The sequence below is a fragment of the Bufo gargarizans genome, chromosome 11, assembly GCF_014858855.1.
Source record: "Bufo gargarizans isolate SCDJY-AF-19 chromosome 11, ASM1485885v1, whole genome shotgun sequence".
NCBI lineage: Eukaryota > Metazoa > Chordata > Amphibia > Anura > Bufonidae > Bufo > Bufo gargarizans.
The window spans coordinates 50,843,149-50,866,949 of NC_058090.1; the positions used below are offsets into that span (position 1 = coordinate 50,843,149).

The 23,801-nt window shown below is 44.6% G+C and overlaps 1 protein-coding gene across 5 annotated transcripts in view; it reads left to right on the top strand.

Moving 5' to 3' along the window:
• RALGAPA1 (Ral GTPase activating protein catalytic subunit alpha 1) overlaps positions 1 to 23,801 on the top strand; it is a 174,168-nt gene that overhangs the window by 39,674 nt on the left and 110,693 nt on the right. For all 5 annotated transcript variants that reach the window (XM_044271450.1, XM_044271453.1, XM_044271451.1 and 2 more), the window contains exons 6-14: positions 1,750 to 1,793; positions 4,195 to 4,372; positions 6,965 to 7,080; positions 10,510 to 10,648; positions 11,710 to 11,918; positions 12,819 to 13,049; positions 13,956 to 14,153; positions 23,010 to 23,144; positions 23,235 to 23,383. In XM_044271450.1, coding sequence (XP_044127385.1) covers positions 1,750 to 1,793; positions 4,195 to 4,372; positions 6,965 to 7,080; positions 10,510 to 10,648; positions 11,710 to 11,918; positions 12,819 to 13,049; positions 13,956 to 14,153; positions 23,010 to 23,144; positions 23,235 to 23,383 — 1,399 coding nt within the window. The remainder of the gene's footprint in view (positions 1 to 1,749; positions 1,794 to 4,194; positions 4,373 to 6,964; positions 7,081 to 10,509; positions 10,649 to 11,709; positions 11,919 to 12,818; positions 13,050 to 13,955; positions 14,154 to 23,009; positions 23,145 to 23,234; positions 23,384 to 23,801) is intronic.

Genomic DNA, 23,801 nt, shown 5'->3' on the forward strand with positions numbered 1-23,801 from the left:
ACCTGTCGCCTCTTTTGACATGTCCTTTTTAGGAAATACTTGTATTCCCCATAAAGCGATCATTCTGGAGCATATTTTCTGTTACTCCTACTAGAAATTTACTTAAAAAATGAAGACTGGATGTTATGATTTATCTTCTCAAAGGGGTGTCCCTTCGGCACTGATTGGGCAGTGTCAGAATGTGCACTGTGACACCCCCCAAATGGTAACATCCAGGCCTCCATCTTTTCATGTATTTCTAGTAGTAATAACACAGACACTGTAATTATATGGTGCCTGCCCCTTTCAGCAGAGAAGGTTATTCCCTAGTAACATTGTTCTCCTGCTCTTATCTCGTCTGTATGTGTAGTACACTGGTAGAGCCTCCGTCCTTCCACACCGTGACCCAGGTTCAAATCCCTGTAGGTGCAGGAAGGCAGAGGTACCGTAAAATGTCTCAAAGGGTGGTCTGTTTCATCTTCCTTCAGGTATTGAGAAATTGCCTGAAGGACTCACTGATCACCAACATAATACTGGAGGATGCCAAAGACCGGTGCAGGAGATCTGTACGGTTCTGACCGAGGCCTCCGACACCGTGAAAGGATGCGTTTCTGAGAAAACCTTTCTTACAATCTGTTTTTTTAAATGGCAGATCCTATTAAAGGAAGGGTTGGTCTAGCACTTTGGTGACATATTGCTGGGATATGCCACCAATGTCTGATAGGTGAAGGTCCCCCCCAGCACGTGTCTTTAGAATGGGGCCCCCAAAGCAAAGGAGAGCGCACCGCACGTGTATGGCATTCACTTGTAAGGAAGTTCCGAAAAGAGCCGAGCAAGTGCACTTGTTATTTCCGGAACTCTCATGGAAGTGAATGGAGAGTGCACCGCGCAAGCGTGACCACTTCATTCACCTCCATGGGAGTTTCGGAAATAGTAGTAAATGGAGAGGTGGCCACGTGTGCGCAGTGCACCCTGCTTCACTCTGGGGCCCCCTCTTCTAGAGGTAGATGCGGGGGCAAACTATCGGACATTGGTGGCATCCTTGCACAATGTGTCAACCCCTTTAAGAGTGAACAGTGGTCTGACTCAAGGACGCAGAACTGTGGGCCATGCTGTTTGCTGTGGTCAAGTATCATCTGCATGTTTTTAACAGAGCAGAGACATCGCTAAAGGGGTTTCCCAGAAGTTCAATATTGATGTCCTATCCCAGGGAGGATGCCCCACCTGCGGTCCTCTATGCCTGGACAGCCTACAGCTATTATGGCATGCTGGGGGTTGTAGTTTTGCAACAGCTATAGGGCCGCAGGTTGAGCATCGCCGTCTCGGCCTCCTCACAGTTTACCAGTGCAGCGCCATACATTGAGTAGTGGCCGTGCTTGGTATTGCAGCTCAGGTGCATTCACTTGAATGGTACTGAGCTGCAGATAGGCCATGTGACCAGTGAATGCAACGTTACTGACCCGCAGCACTCATCGGAGCACCACAGCCTCTTAGAACACCTGGTCTGTGGGGGTGCTAGCAGTTAGGCCCCCTCTGATCATATATAGCTGACCTATGCTGGGGATAAGCCATTAATACCAAACTCCCAGAAACCCCTTTAAGAGTGCATTTGCAGCATAAGGAAATCCTCCCACCTCATGTCTCTGATATACACTACAAAAGCAGTAAGCGTGCAGGACAGAGTAGTCTGGCAGGGTCCGGAATAGAAATTTCTCTGTGTAAATGTGCAATATTTTAGAAACTGTGATATACATATTTTTTTTCCTTTAGGTCTGATCTTGAAAAAACTGCTTCACACTGGAAACTCCTTAAAGGTAATTACAGTTGTAAAGACGCGAGTGTATTATATAAAATATCCCGGTTCCTGCTGGGTTGTATCTGATTGCTTAGACTTGGGCTACATGCACACGAACGTTGTTTGTTTCTGTGTACGTTCAGATTTTTTATTTATTTTTTTGCGGATAGGATGTGGACCCATTAATTTCAATGGGTCCGCAAAAAACGTGGCCAGCACACCGTGTGCTGTCCGCATCAGTATGTCCGTTCCGTTGCCCCGCAAAAAAAATAGTGCATGTCCTATTTTTTTCTAGTTTGCGGACAAGGATAGGCATTATTACAATGGATCCACCAAAAAAAAAAACGGATGCCATACGGAACGTCATCCCTTTTTTTGCTGACCGCAAAACACATACGGTCGTGTGCCTGTAGCCTTAAAGCGTGAAAGAATCCAAATTAAATCATCCCTTAAAGGGCTTTCCCCACCTCAAACTTTGGCGTATCTGTAGGATAAAAGTGTCATAGATACAGGTTCCTACTCTGGGACCCACATCTCTCTCAAGAACAGGCCCCCATTTGCCAGCTGCAGTACATGGAGAGCTGGCCGTACTTGCACTGATCTATCCATTCACTTCTGTAGGATTTGCAAGGACATCGGCCGCGGTCGGCTGTTCTCGGAAATACCAGAGAAGTGAATGGAAAGAGACACAGCACATGTTCAGCCGTCACTCAGTCCCCCGCTGGGCGAGGCTCTGGTCCTAGCCTCCTTTGTGACTGCTGCAGCCAATCAGTGGCTTCAGTGGTTTAGAGTATGAGACTGCGGAAACCAATGAGTGGCTGCAGTGGTCACATGGTGTATATGGCTTCATAGACACTGCAGTCTGTAAGTAGGAGCCATAGGACTTTTCTGTAGATGGGGGGGGGGGGGGGGGGGGGGATGCTCACATCCAGGATCTGTGGTTTGTGAAAGTTGCTGATCCCTGATATAGCAATATCAGCCACTCATTGTGACGGTGAGATTATTAAAGGTATGGCGTTGTTTAGTTTTTTTTACCTATCTGTTTACTGGTGCCCTAGACAACCTCCCATTCTGTCTGCCCCAACTATTCAGTGGAGCCCTAGACAACCTCCTTCTGCCTGCCCCCTCTATTCTGTGACTCCCTAGACAACCTCCTGTTTTGCCTGCCCCATCTATTCAGCAGTGCCCTGCCTAGACAACCTCCTATTCTGCCTACCCCATCTATTCTGTGACTCCCTAGACAACCTCCTATTCTGCCTGCCCCATCTATTCAGTGGAGCCCTAGACAACCTCCTATTCTGCCTGCCCCATCTATTCTGTGACTCCCTAGACAACCTCCTATTCTGCCTGCCCCATCTATTCTGTGACTCCCTAGACAACCTCCTATTCTGCCTGCCCATCTATTCTGTGATTCCCTAGACAACCTCCTATTCTGCCTGCCCCATCTATTCTGTGATTCCCTAGACAACCTCCTATTCTGCCTGCCCCATCTATTCAGTTGAGCCCTAGACAACCTCCTATTCTGCCTGCCCCATCTATTCAGTTGAGCCCTAGACAACCTCCTTCTGCCTGCCCCATCTATTCTGTGGAGCCCTAGACAACCTCCTTCTGCCTGCCTCTTCTATTCTGTGACTCCCTAGACAACCTCCTATTCTGCCTGCCCCATCTATTCAGTGGAGCCCTAGACAACCTCCTATTCTGCCTGCCCCATCTATTCAGTTGAGCCCTAGACAACCTCTTTCTGCCTGCCCCATCTATTCAGTGGAGCCCTAGACAACCTCCTTCTGCCTGCCCCTTATATTCTGTGGAGCCCTAGACAACCTCCTTCTGCCTGCCTCTTCTATTCTGTGACTCCCTAGACAACCTCCTGTTTTGCCTGCCCCATCTATTTAGCAGTGCCCTAGACCAGTGTTTCCCAACCAGTGTGCCTCCAGCTGTTGCAAAACTACAACTCCCAGCATGCCTGGACAGCATTTGGCTGTGCGGGCATGCTGGGAGTTGTAGTTTTGCAACAACTGGAGGCACACTGGTTGGGAAACACTGCCCTAGACAACCTCCTATTCTGCCTACCTCATCTGTTCTATACTTAACTATTTACAGAAGTCCCATAGCAGTGATTTACAGAGATACTTGTGTGTGAGTGTGTGTGTGTGTGGGGCCTCCTCTCCATGCTGTGGATATGCCATGAATGTCCACATGGGACAACGACTTTAATTCAGTATCCTTGCACAGTATTGAAGGTTGTAAGCCTCTGTGCGCTAATATTGCAGTAATTGAGCCTGTGCTTATCCTACTACTGCATTACGAGGGCCCTTCCTAGTAAACACGGAGGCATCGGTGTGCTCCTTATGTTTAATGACCACTATAAGCTTTCACTTGACATTTACTTGTAGATAAGTGATTACCGTGTCTCATTTCAGATCCGCCTTGAAGGAATGCGCTTGTTTCTCCTGTGGCTTCAAGCACTTCAGAACAACTGCAGTTGGGAGCAGCTCTGCATGTTTGCCTGTCTCATCCCTGGTTTCCCTGCGCCACCCTCCGACCATGGAATATATACTCTGGATAATCTTATCAATCAGCCCTTGAACCTGCAAGAAAGTAATGCACTGATTGTGGCCCCTCTTCATTCTTCTAATACATCATCATCCATTCTTTTTGTATATTGCGATTGCAGAGGTGGTCGTAGATTTTACATAGTTGTCAGTTCGTCTGACCACTATCTTTTCAGACACCCCAGAGCAGACTCGGCCGAGTATTCGTATGTTCCGAATGGGGAAGTAAGGAGCTGCCAAGAACAAAAGAATGGGACATTCGATGGCAGAACTCTGTATATTCAGCCCTCCTTAGTCTCTTGTGTATGGCCACTCTGATCGGCCGTTCCAGGCATTGGGGACTGCAATTTGCGGTCCCCAATGCACAGGCAACATCTGTGCGGATTCCTCAGACGGATCCAGACCCATTCAACTTGAATGGGTCCGTGGTCTGTCCGCACCGCAAAAAGGTAGTCGATGCACTACTTTTTTGCCGTGCTTAGGCACAGACAGAAACCCCACAGAAGCACTCCGTAGTGCTTCCATGGGGTTCTGTGCCTCCATTCCGCACCGACCTTCCACATCCGTAATGTGGGGTGCACACGGCCGCTGCCAGCATATTGCGCACCCGCTGTTTGCGGGCCACAATATGGGAACGGCCGTGTGCATGAGCCCTAAAGCAGGAGTTTTGCCAGCAGATTTGCCTTCATTTTAGCAGGATCTCCCCATGTTGTAACACGTGGGCGTTGGTGTCAATAGGCTTTTTGCTGTGTTCATTTATTTTCCCCCTCCCAATCCTCTTCTGTTTGCGAATGCGCAGTGGGTGAGCTGCCTGGCATAGACATAGTGTTCTGCTTAATAGGCCATTTAATGAAGTTCACAGCAGCATTGTAAATGCACATGAATGGGATTTAGAAAACACCTTCCGCATTCAGAGATTTCAGAACGTGCTGCTGGTTTCCCAACTCTAAGACCCCCACCAGCCCTGGGAATGAAGGGGCTGCAGTGTTGATTCAGTGCTATGGCCTCTGCACAGTGGTGCACTGGCATAACCAGATGTGCAGGGTGCTGCGGCACATCAAGTGAATGAGGTCAGGTTGTAGTACCCGGCTAAGCCAAGATACCAGGCACGCCGTTATGCTGGAAAAAAGCTGTGAAGGGGCCCAGTGCTGAGTCAGCTCTTCATTATCAGGATCATATAGGTGTTCATACAGAGATGGCACAGCCTAGTGATAGACCATCACTTCATAAGAGGGGAATGACCCTTCAGTGATCTTTTAAATGAAAGAGTTCTCAGATTTCATTGTGGTTTCTGATGGAACAGATCTGAAACTGTAACCAGACATGCAATGACAATATACACAGTCAAGTCACATTATTCTGACCACAGCTAATCTCCAGAGTAACCGCCGTGTGCAGCGCGGCTCGACAGGCTGGGAGTCGCTCGGTAAGGTCCTGGTAGTTGTCCCAGGTATCTGGAGCCATGCTGACTGCAGTGCATCCCACAACTGCTGGAGGGGGCATGGGGGGGTATCTATAGAGGGAACGTGATGATCGAGGTGGTCCCACAGATGCCCAATTGGGTTCAAGTCTGGGGAATTAGGAGGTCAGGGGTAGTACCTTGAAAGTCTTGGTCATGCTCTTCCAATGTTGGACATTTCTAGACATGTGACATGTCTCATTGTCTTGATGGAGGATCCCATCTGCCCCAGGGAAGACAATCAGCATGTATGGGTGTACGTGATCTGCAAGGATGGATTCATAACCAAATAGGTTGAGAGTGCCTTCCACATGATGAGTGGTCCAAAGAATGCCATGAAAACATTCCCCAGAGCATGATGCTGCCACCGCCAGCTTGTGTTCTATCAGCAATGGTTACAGGGTGTTTGTTATCTGATGTTTCTCGCGTGACACGCCAACATCCGCCCAGTCAACAAAGCAGAAAACGTGACTCCTCATCAGAGAAGGCAACCGTTTTGTCAATCACCGGAGGTCCAGTTCCGATACTACAGCGAAAATTGAAGGCTTTTCTGCTAAAGAAACTTTGTTAGCAGAGGTGCAGTGACCATCCGTCTGCTTTGGGGTCCCATACACTGTAGGGTTCCCTGAACTACTGTTTTAGACACATGTCTGGTAGTCACTGGTTCATTTTGGCGGTGAGCTGCTCCTCTGTAGCATGTCGGACCACCCTTGTGCACCTTCATAGCTAACGTTCACTTCTCGCATAAATGGCACGTGGAGCTCCGCAGTTTCCATGAGACTTATTCACAATGGTACCATTTGTCCACTCACAATACACTTTCACCACAGCAGCTAGTGACCACTTCACAAACTGCACAGTCTTAGAAATACTGGCACCCAATAATCATCCCTTTTTACAACCCTTATAAATTGCCACTTTTTCCCATGGCAGAAACAAGGGATATGGGTGCAGACAGCCTATCGCACAGCTTATATACCCACCAAGCAATCTCATGGCACGTGACTTCCTTCATGAGCTACGTGCTGCCGACATCGAAAATAGGAAGTGATCATAATAATGGGACTCTACTGGGTATTTCCTCTAAAGCCTTGTCCGTATTACTGAAAAAGTTGGTATCCTGGTTGAGAAATGCCATTCTTTGGTTAAAATAGTAAGATTTATTTCCGTTCTCTCCAGGTCAAGTTGCCATTGAGGAAATTACACCACTCGTACCCCCCCAGTCAGGGGACAAAGCACAGGAGGATCTGACCAGCTATTTTCTGGAGGCCTTGTTGAAGTACATGGTGATACAGGTAAGAGCTTATATGTTTCAGTAATATATCTGAATAGACACCATGGTTTGTGTTTCTTTATTTTTTATATACCAATGTTATGGCCGAAAATTTAATTCTGCCAGCGCTTTCGACTTAGGCTACTTTCACATCTGCGCTTTCCCTTTCCGCTATTGAGATCCGTTTCCATTTTGTCCCCATTGATTATCAATGGGGACAAAACTGAACTGATTGAAGCGGAATGCACCAGAATGCATTCTGTTCCATTTGGTTGCACCCCCATCGCGGACAGATGTCCCCGATGTGGTGCGGAGCAAGACGGATCCGTCCTGACACACAATGTAAGTCAATGGTGGCGGATCCGTTTTATCGGACACAATAGAAAACGGATCCGTCCCCTATTGACTTTCAGTGGTGTTTATGACGGATCCATCATGGCTATTTTAAAGATAATACAACCTGATCCGTTCATAACGGATGCAGCGGGGTGTATTATCATGACGGAAGCTTTTTTGCTGATCCATGACAGATCAGGCAAAAACGCACTTGAGAAAGTAGCCTCACTGGAAAGTGTCCATTCTCAGTAAAAGGAAATAGTTGAGCATGGCTAATTCCACTACATAGAGGTTCTGAGGACAGGCGGGTACCTCATTGCCATTAGGCGATACTGAGTCACCCCATGACCATCTGCAAGACTATATATCTTAAAGAGAACTTGTCAGGAGATTCTTGATACCCAAACCACAGGCCGCATGAAATCTCAGCAGACTCCTTCATTAGAGACAACTTTATTTCCCTCTGAAACCATGCAGCATTTCAGAGGCAACATAGTGGGACTACGATCTGGGAATGGAAAGAAGATTCATGAGGGCTAGTCCTTGCAGGCTTCTCTCTGCCGTCTCGGCTTGATTTACTGGTCTCTCCGTATGCTGTGTGTTTATATAAGGAGTCTCTCCAGGGAAGCTCCATTCGTGTCCTTTTTAAGCCATATTTTCTCTGAAACTCTTTGGGGCACATTTACTACTGAAAATGTGCTTGTTTTGGAGGCATGGGCACCTCATTTGCCTGTTTTTAGATTTCTTTTAGACTAATTCAGAAGTTTTATAACTTTTGTTCCTATTTTCTGACCTATATAGCTGCGCCTTATTTTGCGTCTGATTTAGTTTAATTTCTACTCCATTCCAGACTTTTCTAAAGTCTTGTTCACACGTCAGTGTTTTGGTCCGTGATTATGAGCCTAAAGCCAGGATTGGAGCCTCCACAGACATAAGGTATAATGGAAAGATCTGCACCTGTTCTGTGTTTAGAGCCCCACCTGGTTTTGGCTCACAATCACTGATGGAAATCACTGACCAAAATACTGACGTGTGAATGAGGCATGAGTCTGTTTTGAGTGGCGAGTTGTGCCACATTTTGCCTAAGAATTCACTCTTTCATGGAGACGTGTGCCAACTTTCAGCTCACTTGCACCACATTTTTATGCGCATACTAATTAGACCAGCCTTAGTGAATATGAACCTGTCAACAACTCCCAGCATGCCCAGGCTGCCTACAGCTAGCCTACAGCAGGGCATGGTGGGAGTTGTAGTTTTACAACAGCTGGAGAGCCGCAGGTTGGCATCCCTGTACTAGTAGATCAGGCAGATAATTGCTGGGAGGGAAGCGTAACTTCCCAGCAATCACCTGCTTGTCACCAGAGAAGACCGCTGCTATTACAAGCAGAGATCTCCTGCTCAGTATGGGAAGGAGTAATCCCTAATGCCATCTCTCGTCCCCATACTGAATCATTTGCACAATCTGCTGCCAGCAAACAATGGTATTTAAGCCTTTGCTCGTTTATCGGATAATCTGCAGCAGTATTACACTGCCAGATTATCACTAACGAGCGTCCCGACGAACGCTCATTAGCAGTTATCTGGCCGACAATCGGCCATGTAATATAACTGGTTATATTGGTATAAAATATGGTGGCCGTATTTCCTGTTCCCTCACTGGTTTCTGTTCTTCCTGCTCCAGCGACATCATGTCAACCCGATCACTGGCTGTAGCGTTATCGTTTTGATACCACTGAGATTCTGCTGCAACAAGTGATTGGCTGCAGTGGTCAGATGTCGTGTTGGTACGTCAGCACCGAGCAGGAAAACATTGGCATCAGGGGAATGGCGAGTTGACAATGACTCCTTTTATTTTTCACTTTCTTTGTAATTCTTGGGGGTTGGACAACCCCTTCAAATCTCTTGAGTTGTTAAAGAACTACCAAACTACACGTCCTGTCCGGAAAATTTCATTCGAGTCACGTGATTTTTTATTTTTTTCCTGCTAATTAAGTCGCACACGAAAACAAAAATGGCAGTGTGATCCAGCCTGGTCCAGTCTGTACCCATTGCTGGAATGTGGCACAACTAGCAGCGCCAACATTAAGCTAGACACGTTTTCTTAACCCATTGTATGCTGTGAACTTCTAGTGTGGTTAAACATTACGATAATTAAAGGGGTATTCTGGTAAAGTAACTTAATTCTGTGAAAAACTGCATAAAGGCTGCAAGCTGTGACCCAACCAGAACCCATAACTATACATATAACCAGAGCTTCAGTTTACCTTGCAATCCATTTGTCTAGCTCCTGTGTGAGTCTGCAACACACTGAGAGTGTCATGGCGCCTGATCTCGCAAAACTTCAAAGACTACAATCCCCACAATCCCTAGCTTTCCTGCTGTGAGTGTTGATGTTTACTGATTGGCTGCCTGATATACAGTCCGGTCACGCCCCCTCTACTCAGTAATCACCAGCACACTGACAGCTAGAGGGGTGATAGCAGCACACTGCGCATGCTCGACCTAACAAAGGCTCAGCACTACAGGTCGAGGCCATGGTAATTTATGAGGAAACACAGTGGGTAGCAGAGGAAGAAAACTACTTTTATGTGATTTTGTATTAGGTAATTATTGATGATGAATTAGTCTAAAACAAGTTATATTTATGGTAACCGGAATACCCCTTTAACACATTTCACAACGTACTGTATTTTATATGTAGAAGGCCTCATGCACACAACCATGGTTTGGGTCTGCATCTGATCCACATTTTTGTGGGTCAGATGTGGACCCATTCACTTGAGTGGGGCTGCAAAAGATATGGACAGCACACGGAATGCCATCTGCAAAATTATAGAACATGTCCTATAATTGTCCACTTTACGGACAAGGATAGGACCATTCTATTAGGGGCTGGACGTGCCATTCCACAAAATGCGGAATGCACACCGACGGTATCTGTGTTTTGCGGATCTGTAACTTGCTGAGCACTATAAGGGCCCTGGCAGTTTGCATGAGCCCTACATGTGATCCACTTACTGAAGCCTGAGTTTTGTACCAGTTGAAACCACAAATGTGACTGTAATCCGCAATTAAAGTACATGAAAATAATTGTCTTACTCCCCCCTCCCTGTAGGTCCGGAGTCTGGAATGGCAGAATAAAGATAAGGAGGAAGATGGCTTTGCCTTCTTATTCTCCAACTTCAAGAAATACTACATGCCTTATATTTTCCCTGCCATGAGCAGAGAAAGCAGCCTATACAACCCCGTACTTGGTGAGCTGATTGTCAGTGCGGTTATTTCATGTGTTCCTGTTATGGCAGTGATACGCTGTATGATGGTTTTACTTGGGCATTGTATTGGTGGTGGTGATCAGGCGCTTTATGGTGTGTTTGTACATTGTATGATGGTATTACTTGGGCATTGTATGGTGGTGGTGATCGGGTGCTGTATGGTGTGTTTATACACTGTATTATGGTATTACTTGGTGGAGGTAATCGGGCACTGTATGGTGTGTTTGTACACTGATGGTATTACTTGGGCATTATATGGTGGTTATTGGGCACTGTATGGTGTGTTTTATGCACTGATGGTATTACTTGGGCACTGTATGGTGGTGGTGATCAGGCACTGTATGGTGTGTTTATACACTGTATTATGGTATTACTTATTGTATGGTAATCAAAAGACAATAGTAGGCAGTGAACAGGGCACCATGCAATCTAAGACTGGCCGTACGTTTTAGGTAGCTGTCGGCCTAACGCTTGTTCAGCTTTATACTCTCTCTCCAGACTGCACCGTACACATGCACGCTCGGTTGAGCATGCACACTTCTGTTCTGACTTTGACACCTGACAGCTTCTCTCCCATGAAAACAAAAGGATTGGTCACCTTAAAATCCAACTGCCGATTCTTCTCTCCCAGGAGGCCCCTAAACACACTAGGTGGTTGGCAGGTTTGACCGCCATTAATCCGATATGTATATAGTCTGGTTTTTCCATGATGCTCTGCTCTCGGATCATGTCTTCTCTTTTATACGGTAATCTGTTGTAAGGAGACGAGTTCTCCCCGTTTTAGTGTAGATATTGGATCATTGTACTCTCCTTCAGATCTGAATTGGTTGCTTGCCAGTTTGGCGCACTCCTTAATGGATTTAATTGGTGTGCAGTAGATTTAGCTGGGGCAGGGGTTCATGCACACGGGATGCTAACAAGTCTATGTCTATGCAGTGGTAGTATGGAGACTGAACTGTATTTGTCTATATGTGTTGGAATATGGAGTCTTACAGTATTGTACATGATGCAGACGAATAATACAACTTCATAAATGTTTGCAGAGATACCACAGATAAGACCAAAACCTCACTACATGCTGGTCCGGAGGGATGCAGAAAGCAACGAGGCTCAGTACTGCACCAAAGAGCCCTTTCTTAACGCCCGGGTCATCGTCATCAGATGGCTGGTGTCCTTCTGGCTGGAACCCAAGCCACACATGGGGACTCACATCCCTGGGACTGAAGGGGAGAATGTGCCAAAGAATATACAGGTACTGAGACTCAGGATAATCCACAGTGTAAGGAAAGTCTGTATCTTCAGGTCCCTTCTTGCCGCAGGTTTAAACCACCACTGCGCAATCCTCAGTGCTGCCTCCCATTGAAGATGTATGGGAGACAGAAAGGACACAGCTGGTCTCTGCTTTTTGGGGAGAAATTTCAACGCGGCTGTCCACGCCATAATTTCACTGTAATTTCCATCGTGTGATCGTCCCCTTAAAGGGGTTATCCAAAGTCTAACACATGCCTCTCAGTGCTCGGGCCCCTCATATAGATTATACTTACCCCGCTCCCCAGCATCCGTGTCGCTCCTGATCCCTGCCCCGCACGGCTGATGCATCGCTAGGGAGGCTCATCCCCGTCGCTACCTGCTGTTGGCTGCTCCCCCATCGCCGGGTGTTTTGATCCTCGCAATGGGGAGATGCAGCGGCGGTTGTGTGGGGATCAGGAGTGACGCAAGTGCCGGGGAGGGGGTAAGTATAATCTGTATAAGGGGCCGGGGCATTGGGGGGCATGTGTGACTTTGGATAACCTCTTTAAGCTTAGAAAGGATTACCTAGGGTGAATGAGTGTGTAGCAAGTATTAGTTGTGTATAACTTTTCAGCCCCTAGTTCTAAACTAGAGAGTTTTCATCCACTGACAGCAAGCAGGTCTTAACTGCCAACAATTAACAGGACGATGTGTGCACATTATTTTTTGTTTGTAATAGGAGAGGTTGTTAATGTGAAGACATTTTTTACCCACCTCTTTGTACTTTTTCTTTATAAATTAAGTGCAAGATTTCTAAGATTTTGCAGGTGTCCTTTTATGGACGTACAATATATTCTGATATTGTGCAATGTATTGTAGCTTTCTTGCTATATGTCCTATTTCTGTTAATGTCTCCATGTAGAGAGCTGCTGCCAACCTGGCTGCCCAGGAGGAAAGTAGAAATGAAAATGGAGAAAGGACAACTGAGCCCGAGCAATCGCACTCCAATACCAGCACCCTTACAGAGCGGGAGCCGAGTGTCTCCAGCCTGTGCAGCATCGCTGAAGAGCACGTCACAGACTACGAGATCATCCGCAGGTTCTTCTCCAGCAGACACAGTAACGTCGACTTTCTCATTGAGATCTTCCGGCAGGTGAGAAGAACATGCTGTGTTCAAAGGGTTAGGAACACTTGGATTTGGGCAGAACTGGAGATGGGAAATTGCATAGGTGAAGCTTTGCAGGCATCATCTGGAAGTGACCCGATCCTGTAAATGAGGCGACGGAGGGTGGAGGGTGTGCTGTCCGCATCCTTTGAGGCCCCATGAGTGGGTCCCCATCCTATATGTAAAACGTGGATCGGATTCAGATAAAAAATACAGTTGTGTGCATGGAGCCTAACAGTGCAGAGTGGCATGCCTTGACAACCACTCGCCTGCTTAACCCCATTCTGAGTCCTTAGTGTGTCAGGGTGGCTCTGGACTGAACAGCTGGCTTATGTGAGACAAACTAGTAGCTTTGGATAAATTGTCCCACTATATTCAAGATGTAAGATGTCATGTACCCAGTAACCAGTCCGCATTCAATTACTCGGATCTTCAGTTCATGAAAGAATTAACGCTAAATACAGGGAAAAGGTGCAAGGAGACTTGGCAGCCCGAAAACTATACAAAAGTAAATGCAGGTGGGAAACTTGTGTAGTAGGGTTGTCTCATCCAAGACAGCCCCTTTCAGAATATGGCCATCATGGGGATCAGCTGATCAGCACACTATGGCCATGGCTAGCCAGACATATATTTTCCATGCAGCCTGAGAATACGTAGTACTACATGCGGTTATTTAGATGAACGGCACTCCATGTAATACAAGAACAGAACGAGTCTTCCCGAACGGGAGCCACTGTCAAAGAATGCACACATCTGGAGACCAAATTCAAATAAGTAAACCCATGGTCATGCTGAGAAACGCGTCCAGAATACGGATGTGCGAATCCAACCTTAAAAAGAGTGTTATAGGTTGAAACATTAACTATTCATTGTCATTGTGTCTCTTTCTCTCAGTCTTTCTTGTTGCCGGTGTGTGAAGCGGCAGCCATGCGCAAGGTGCTGAAGGTGTATGAGCAGTGGATTAAACAGAAGGAAAAACCCTTGTTCATGCAAGAGCCTGATAAGCCGTCTGCCTTAGAGGAAGGCATTGTCATATCTGTTGAGCGGCAGGAAGGTTCTGCTGGGACGGAGAAGGGAAAAGAACGTGAAGAGGTAAGGGTATAGAAGTGGCCTTACAGTTTTCTGTTGGGTTAGTTTCATTCTTGCACTCTGGGAGCAACAGACCTCACTTTCATGGAGTCAGTATTTGGAAGAAGGATCTCCAGTTAGTAACATCATGATCATCTGACCAGAAAAGACTTCTATAATGTCCCGTCACCTTGCTCTAATCTTGCAGGTCCATTCTATAAACTGCTGCAAATAATTCTGTCCAAACATCGTCCCTTGGCTGTTATTGATAGCTGGGGATTAGATGGTGGATCTGTGAGCACCTAAAATGAGGGAATCCTTGAGGCAGCAGATGAAAGTCACAGTGATTTCTGCCGCACAATATTGATTTGGGGGTACTATCTTTCCTTGGGGAGAGTGCCTTTATTGGCATAAGGAGACATAGGCCATACATGCTCCTCTGGATTTCTGGGAAGAAAGGGATGCAAATGAGCTCTTAACAAGCTCTACCTCTAATGCCTCTATATGGCAGCTATCCTATAAGTCAATGTTAAACCCTTTTAAACAAGCCTTGAGACATGACTCTGATATTAAATAAGCCAGCACCTCATCTGCAGACACAGATTAAGACACCTCATGTTGATTAAGGCGCACTCTCCAAAAAGGAGATAGTACCTCCCCCCTATCCTGACGTAGTCTTTTCACCCAGTTAAGCCAGTACTCTCTGCTCTGATGAGGGGCAATCACCCCGAAACAGCTGTCTGCAGATGAGGTGCTGGCTTACTTAATATCGAAGTCATGTCTCAAGGCCTGTTTAAAAGGTTGAACATGGACTTATAGGATAGCTGCCTTACATCTGGTGGCATCAGAGGCGGAGCTTGCTAAGGGCTCATTTGCATCCTTTTTTTCGCGCAATATTGAGGGATTCTTGTAGACAGCACTTGAAGGGCTTGTTCACATCTGTGTCAGAGGCTCCCTTTTGGGCCTCTGTGGCACATTCTGTCAGAAACAGCAGAGAGGAGTCCTGCATGCCAGACTTTTTTCTCCGCCAATAAAGTGGACTCCTCTTTATTGGCGGATTACCCCACCTAAGACAATCGCCAAAAAAATAAATAAAAATATGGCTCTCAGACTATGGAGACACTTTCAAAAATAATAATATTGTGTAAAACTTAAATAAAAAAAAGTATACAAATTATTAGGTATTGTCGCGTTTGTAACAACCTGCTCTTTAAAAATATCACATGACCTGTTCTAACCCTTCAGGTGAACACCGTAAAAAAAAATTTTTTTTTATAAAAACTGTCAAAAAACATTTTTTGTCCCCTTACATCAAAAAAAGTGTAATAGCAAGCGATCAAAAAGTCATATGCACCCCAAAATAGTGCCAATCAAACTGGAATCTCATCCCGCAAAAAAATAAAAAAAACTATGGCTCTCAGATTATGGAGACACTAAAACATGATTTTTATATATATATTTTTTTGTTTAAAAAATATTATTGTGTAAAACTTAAATAAAAAAAAGGACACATATTGGGTATCGACACGTCCGTAACAACCTGCTCTATAAAAATATCACATGACTTAAAGGGACACTGACAGGCCCAATAACCATAATTAGCTGTACATATCCATGCACAGGTCTTCTATTGTGCATTAAAAACATATAAGTATAACCCCTGTCCACATTATTAATACAGCAAACTCACGTTTTATAACCTGAACTAATCGCTGTTCTTTCTGCCCAAGGGGCGGGGTTTCAGCTCCACTTACGCCCAGCCAGCATAAGCCCAACCGCCGTTTTGAAGCGCCGCCCAGCTCATCAATATTCACTTAGCTGGGCGGCTTCTGCTGTCCCCAACGTTCTGAGATACGGCGCATGCCCAATAGAAAGCTATGGCCATCGGACTCTCTTTCAGCTTCTGCGCATGCGCCCAGCACCCATAGCTTCCTATTGGGCATGCGCCGGATCTCGGAATGTCGGGGACTGCAGAAGCCGCCCAGCTAAGTGAATATTTGATAGATGAACACTGTAAATAAAATAAAAATATAAAAACTGTGGCAAAGCAGCTATTTTTTGTTACCCTGCCTCACAAAAAGTGTAATATAGAGCAACCAAAAATCATATGTACCCTAAAATACTATCAACGAAACTGCCACCTTATCCTGTAGTTTCCAAAATGTGGTAATTTTTTGGGAGTTTCTACTCTAGGGGTGCATCAGGGGGGCTTCAAATGGGACATGGCAGCTTAAATTTATTCCAGTGAAATCTGCCTTCCAAAAACCATATGGCGTTCCTTTTCTTATGCACCTGCCGTGTGGCCGTACAGCAGTTTACGACCACATATGGGGTGTTTCTGTAAACTACAGAATCAGGGTAATAAATATAGAGTTTTGTTTGGCTGTTAACCCTTGCTTTGTTAGCAGAAAAAAATTGACATGGAGAATCTGCCAAAGGCCCCTTGCAGACGAGCGTGTCCAGATGTGTCCCGGTGCATTGCAATGTGTTTTGCATGCGCGTGATAAAAAAACGGACTGTGGTACCCAGACCCGAACCTCTTCACAGAAGTTCAGGTTTGGGTTAGTTGTAGTGTAGATTGTATTATTTTCCCTTATAACATGGTTATATGGGAAAATAATAGCATTCTGAATACAGAATGCATAGTACATTAGGGCTGGAGGGGTTAAAAAATAAATAAATAATAATTTAACTCACCTTAATCCACTTGTTCGCGCAGCCGGCATGTCTTCTGTCTTGTTCTGTGAGGAATAGGACCTTTGATGATGCCACTACGCTCATCACATGGTCAGTCACACGATCCATCACTATGGTGATGGATCATGTGACGGACCATGTGATGAGCGCAGTGACGTCATCAAAGGTCCTATTGCTAACAGATGAAGACAGAAGAGATGCCGGCTGCGCGAACAAGTGGATTAAGGTGAGTTAAATTATTTTTATTTATTTTTTTTAACCCCTCCAGCGCTATTGTACTATGCATTCTGTATTCAGAATGCAATTATTTTCCCTTATAACCATGTTATAAGGGAAAATAATAATGATCGGGTCCCCATCCCGATCGTCACCTAGCAACCGTGCGTGAAAATCGCACCGCATCCGCACTTGCTTGCGGATGCTTGCGATTTTCATGCAACCCCATTCATTTCTATGGGGTCTGCGTTACGTGAAAAACGCACAAAGAGGAGCTTGCTGCAATTTTCACGCAATGCACAAGTGATGCGTGAAAATCACCACTCATGTGCACAGCCCCATAGAAATGAATGGGTCCGGATGCGGGTGCAATGCGTTCACCTCACGCATTGCACCCGCACGGAAATCTCGCCCGTGTGAAAGGGGCCAAAAAAGTGAAGTTCTGAAACTTCATCTACATTTTTCATTAATTCCTGTGGAACACCTAAAGGGTTAACAAAGTTTTTAAAATCAGTTTTAAATACCTTGAGGGGTGTAGTTTCTATAATGGGGTCATTTTTGGGTGGTTTCTATTATGTAAGCCTCACAAAGTGACTTCAGACCTGAACTGGTCCTTAACCCCTTAAGGACATAGGACGTACCGGTACGCCCTATTTCCCGAGTCCTTAAGGACCAAGGACGTACCGGTACGTCCTGACTTTAAAATCGGCATTCCGGCGCCGCAGGGGTTAATTTGAACAGGATGCCGGCTGAAATCATTCAGCCGGCATCCTGTTAAAACGCCAGGGGGGGTCATGTGACCCCCCCGTGTCGGCGATCGCAGCAAACCGCAGGTCAATTCAGACCTGCGGTTTGCTGCGCTTTTTGCAGTTTCTGATCCCCGCGGTCCCTGACCGCGGGGATCAGAAACTTTAGAGTGCCTAAAATCAATATAGTACACCCCCCCCTGCACCCATGCATGATTTGATGGCGGCGGGTGGTGCAGGGGGGGTGTCGCAGGCGGTGGGGGCGTTGCGGGAGGCGGGCGGTGCGGCAGGCGGGATCGCGATCCCCCGCCCGCCTCCTATTGCGTAATCGTTGGTGTACAGTGGGTATACCAGGGTGCCAGCACATTGCTGGCACCCTGGTATAAACGGCTGACATCGTTGATGCGATGTCAGCCGTTTAACCCTTTCCATACAGCGGTCCGTACGGACCGCTGTATGGAAAAGGTTAACAGTAAGAGGGAGCTCCCTCCCTCTCCGATCGGGGGGCTGCTGTGCCTTTGCAGCCCCCCGATGGAGAGGGAGAGAGCCCCCAGAGAGCCCCCCGAAGCCCCGTCCTCACCCTTCCCCGTCTGCGAAGTTCTGACCATAACTGAGCAGACGGGGAAGGTTCCCATGGCAACAGGACGCCTGCTCAGGCGTCCTGCTGTCCATGGTGCTGAACAGATCTGTGCTGAAAGCATAGATCTGTTCAGTGTAAGTAAAATACAGTACAGAAACCTATATAGAGTACAGTACTGTATTTTACAGACATCAGACCCACTGGATCTTCAAGAACCAAGTGGGTCTGGGTCAAAAAATAAAAAGAATAAGTGAAAAAAGTTAAGATAAAAAAAAAAACATTTATCACTGAATAAAAATTAAAAAAATAAAATAAACTACACATATTAGGTATCGCCGCGTCCGTAACGACCTGATCTATAAAACGGCCATGTTACTTTCCCCGCACAGTGAACGCCATAAAAATAAAAAAATAAAAACTATGAGAAAATTGAAATTTTGCCCACCTTACTTCCCAAAAAAGGTAATAAAAGTGATCAAAAAAGTCGCATGTACGCCAAAATAGTACCAATCAAACCGTCATCTCATCCCGCAAAAAATGAGACCCTACTCAAGATAATCGCCCAAAAACTGAAAAAACTATGGCTCTTAGACTATGGAAACACTAAAACATCATTTTTTTTGTTTCAAAAATAAAATCATTGTGTAAAACCTACATAAATAAAAATAAAGTATACATATTAGGTATTGCCGCGTCCGTATCGACCGGCTCTATATAAATATCACATGACCTAACCCCTCAGGTGACCACCGTAAAAAAAAAAAAAAAAAACGGTGTAAAAAAAGCTATTTTTTGCCATCTTACGTCACAAAAAGTGTAATAGCAAGCGATCAAAAAGTCATATGCACCCCAAAATAGTGCCAATCAAACTGTCATCTCATCCCGCAAAAAATTAGACCCTACTCAAGATAATCGCCCAAAAACTGAAAAAACTATGGCTCTCAGACTATGGAGACACTAAACAATTTTTTGGTTTTAAAAATGAAGTTATTGTATAAAACTTACATAAATAAAAAAAAATTGTATACATATTAGGTATCGCTGCGTCCGTGACAACCTGCTCTATAAAATTACCACGTGATCTAACCTGTCAGATGAATGTTGTAAATAACAAAAAAAAAACGTGCCAAAAAAGCTATTTCTTGTTACCTTGCCGCACAAAAACTGTAATATAGAGCAACCAAAAATCATATCTACCCTGAACTAGTACCAACAATACTGCCATCCTATCCTGTACTTTCTAAAATGGGGTCACTTTTTTGGAGTTTCTACTCTAGGGGTGCATCAGGGGGGCTTCAAATGGGACATGGTGTCAAAAAACCAGTCCAGCAAAATCTGCCTTCCAAAAACCATGTGGCATTCCTTTCCTTCTGCACCCTGCCGTTTGCCCGTACAGCGGTTTACGACCACATATGAGGTGTTTCTGTAAACTACAGAATCAGGGCCATAAATAATGAGTTTTGTTTGGCTGTTAACCCTTGCTTTGTAACTGGAAAAAAAATATTAAAATGGAAAATCTGCCAAAAAAGTGAAATTTTGAAATTGTATCTCTATTTTCCATTAAATCTTGTGCAACACCTAAAGGGTTAACAAAGTTTGTAAAATCAGTTTTGAATACCTTGAGGGGTGTAGTTTCTTAGATGGGGTCACTTTTATGGAGTTTCTACTCTAGGGGTGCATCAGGGGGGCTTCAAATGGGACATGGTGTCAAAAAAACTGTCCAGCAAAATCTGGCTTCCAAAAACCATACGGCGCACCTTTCACTCTACGCCCCGCTGTGTGGCCGTACAGTAGTTTACGGCCACATATGGGGTGTTTCTGTAAACGGCAGAGTCAGGGCAATAAAGATACAGTCTTGTTTGGCTGTTAACCCTTGCTTTGTTAGTGGAAAAAATGGGTTAAAATTGAAAATTAGGCAAAAAAATGAAATTCTCAAATTTCATCCCCATTTGCCAATAACTCTTGTGCAACACCTAAAGAGTTAACGAAGTTTGTAAAATCAGTTTTGAATACCTTGAGGGGTGTAGTTTCTTAGATGGGGTCACTTTTATTGAGTTTCTACTCTAGGGGTGCATCAGGGGGCTTCAAATGGGACATGGTGTCAAAAAAACTGTCCAGCAAAATCTGGCTTCCAAAAACCATAAGGCGTACCTTTCACTCTACGCCCCGCTGTGTGGCCGTACAGTAGTTTACGGCCACATATGGGGTGTTTCTGTAAACGGCAGAGTCAGGGCAATAAAGATACAGTCTTGTTTGGCTGTTAACCCTTGCTTTGTTAGTGGAAAAAATGGGTTAAAATGGAAAATTAGGCAAAAAAATGAAATTCTCAAATTTCATCCCCATTTGCCAATAACTCTTGTGCAACACCTAAAGGGTTAACGGAGTTTGTAAAATCAGTTTTGAATACCTTGAGGGGTGTAGTTTATAGAATGGGGTCATTTTTGGGCGGTTTCTATTATGTAAGCCTCGCAAAGTGACTTCAGAGCTGTAGTGGTCACTAAAAATTGGGTTTTTGTAAATTTCGGAAAAATTTCAAGATTTGCTTCTAAACTTCTAAGCCTTGTAACATCCCCAAAAAATAAAATATCATTCCCAAAATAATTCAAACATGAAGTAGACATATGGGGAATGTTAAGTCATCACAATTTTTGGGGGTATTACTATGTATTACAGAAGTAGAGAAACTGAAACTTTGAAATTTGCAAATTTTTCCAAATTTTTGGTAAATTAGGTATTTTATTATGCAAAAAAATTAATTTTTTTGACTTTATTTTACCAGTGTCATGAAGTACAATATGTGACGAAAAAACAATCTCAGAATGGCCTGTATAAGTAAAAGCGTTTTAAAGTTATCAGCACTTAAAGTGACACTGGTCAGATTTGCAAAAAATGGCCTGGTCCTTAAGGTGAAAATGAGCCTGGTCCTTAAGGGGTTAAAAGTGGGTTTTGGAAATTTTCTGAAAAATTTCAAGATTTGCTTCTAAACTTCTAAGCCTTCTAATGTCCGCAAAAAATAAAATGGTATTCACAAAATGATTCAAACATGAAGTAGACATATGGGGAATGTAAAGTAATAACTCTTTTTGGAGTTATTACTATCTATTATAAAAGTAGAGAAATTGAAATTTGGAAATTTGCTACTTTTTCAAAATTGTTGGTAAATTTGGGTATTTTTTTTATATATAAAAATTTAATATTTTGGACTCCATTTTACCACTATCATAAAGTACAATATGTGACGAGAAAACAGTCTCAGAATGGCCTGGATAAGTAAAAGCGTTTTAAAGTTATCACCACATAAAGTGGCACATGTCAGATTTGCAAAAAATGGCCTGGTCCTTAAAGGGAACCTGTCATCGCCTTTATGCTGTCCATACTAACAGCAGCATAAAGTACAGACAGGTGAGATGATTTCAGCGGTCTGTCATTTATAGTCATCAATAGTAAATGGTTGCCGAGAACCAACATCACAATCATTGCAGACTGGGCCTGGAAAAGAGTCCCGGCCACTGGAGAAGAGTCCTGGTTATTCATTATCTCCTGCTCTCCTGCCCACCTGCTGATGACTGACCGGCTTCTACTGAGTTTTCTCCCCATCTTTCTAGGAGAGAACTGCCAACCATCAGCAGATGGGGAGAGAGCAGGAGATTAGGAATAACCAGGACTCTTCTCAGGTAGATCTGACTCTTTTCAAGGCCTGGGCTGCAATGATTATGATGCTGGTTCTCGGCAAACACTGACTTTTAGCTCATGAGTGACACACCGCTGACATCAGCATTTCTGTCACTACTTTATGCTGCGTTCAGTGAGGCCCGCATAAAGTTGATGACAGATTCCCTTTAAGGTGAAAAATGGCAAGGTCCTTAAGGTGTTAAATCAAGTTTTTATGTTTAATACAATTTTTAAGATTTTTTTTTTAAACTTCAATCTCCATTTATATATATATATATATATATATATATATATATATATATATATATATATATATATATATATAAAAATAAAAATCTCACTATAGATTTACACTTCCTGTTCTGTAGAGTTCACTTCTCAGTAGTCATCTCATTATCATCACAGACAGGGTTACAATGACAGGTAAACACCTATATAAATACAGGATCCTCCGTTCACAAGAGGTGATGGTCACGGCTCACCTCCTCCTCCTTCCTGCACAAGTGACCCCTGCACAGGACAAAGAGTGTATCGGAACACTTTCCCATAGAAGTCATGGGTGTCGTTTCCAGACTACAGATTCCTATGGTCAATTTACAGCTGTACAGCATATCTCAAAATGCTGTTAACTGCTCAAGCATAATGGTCGTCCTCATAAAAATGTACAGACAACAGAATAAATATACAATAGTAAAATAACAGAATAGGACAAAAGAATATCAGTATCTAGTTTTAATACAGAACAAAAGTGGAAAGAAAGGTCAGCCATGTTGAATTGTAATAGGCCCAATCCTTTTGCTCTTAGGGAGATAAGCCGCTGGCAGAGGTGTCTCCTAGAAGCCTGGGGGGCACAGAGTAATAGTTGCTGGCTGAATGAGTGTCAGCTGTGTGGCCAAGTTAAGTTGCTGTAATAATGTATACAGCATAGGGTGGACTACGAATAACCAATGCATTCTTTCCCTTGTATAGGATGCACTGACAGTTCCTCCAGGACATGTCCGCACTGCCAGCTGGTCCAAGTGTCCCCAGGACTCCAGTAGCCAGCTCTCAGAAGCTGACCTCTTTGACAGGAATGTGAAGGCTGGTGCTCAGGCCGTGTATCAGGTATCCCTGTGCAGCGCCCTGATTCTGTGTCATTCACGGATGAAGCAATCATCAATTCTGTTTACGTCTTTGGTTCTATTTTATCTGTAGGTTTTTATCGTAAATGCTGCAAATATAATTTTGCTTGAACCGGCAAACGACAACAAGACCATGTTAAATGAACATACGGACATGTGCAAGAGAGTCCTGAACATCTACCGTTACATGGTGGTTCAAGTCTCCATGGATAAGAAGACCTGGTAATAAGGGCAACTGAGAATGACTGCTGCTGTGAACACGTGGTTTAGAGCTTTGCAGGTTATGCCGTATATAGAGTGCCTATTGTCCCACCATAAGAAATTAACCCCTATCCATAGGAAAAGGGACCCTCACTCATCACAAGAATTCAACAGAAGTCACGCGTGTGTGCTGCCGCTCCATTCAACTTACTGAGAGACAGCGAGTGCCACACTGCTTATCCTTGGAAGTCCCATAGAGGGAAATGAACGGCCGCACACATGCGTGACCACCAGTTTGTTTGCTCTGTAGACTCTGGTACCTCATTCTTATTATTGTTGGTGGTCCCAGCAGTCGGACCCCCACAGATCAGATACATATCTCCTAACTTGTGGATAGGGGATATGTTTTATGATGGGACAACCCCTTTAAGGAATTTTG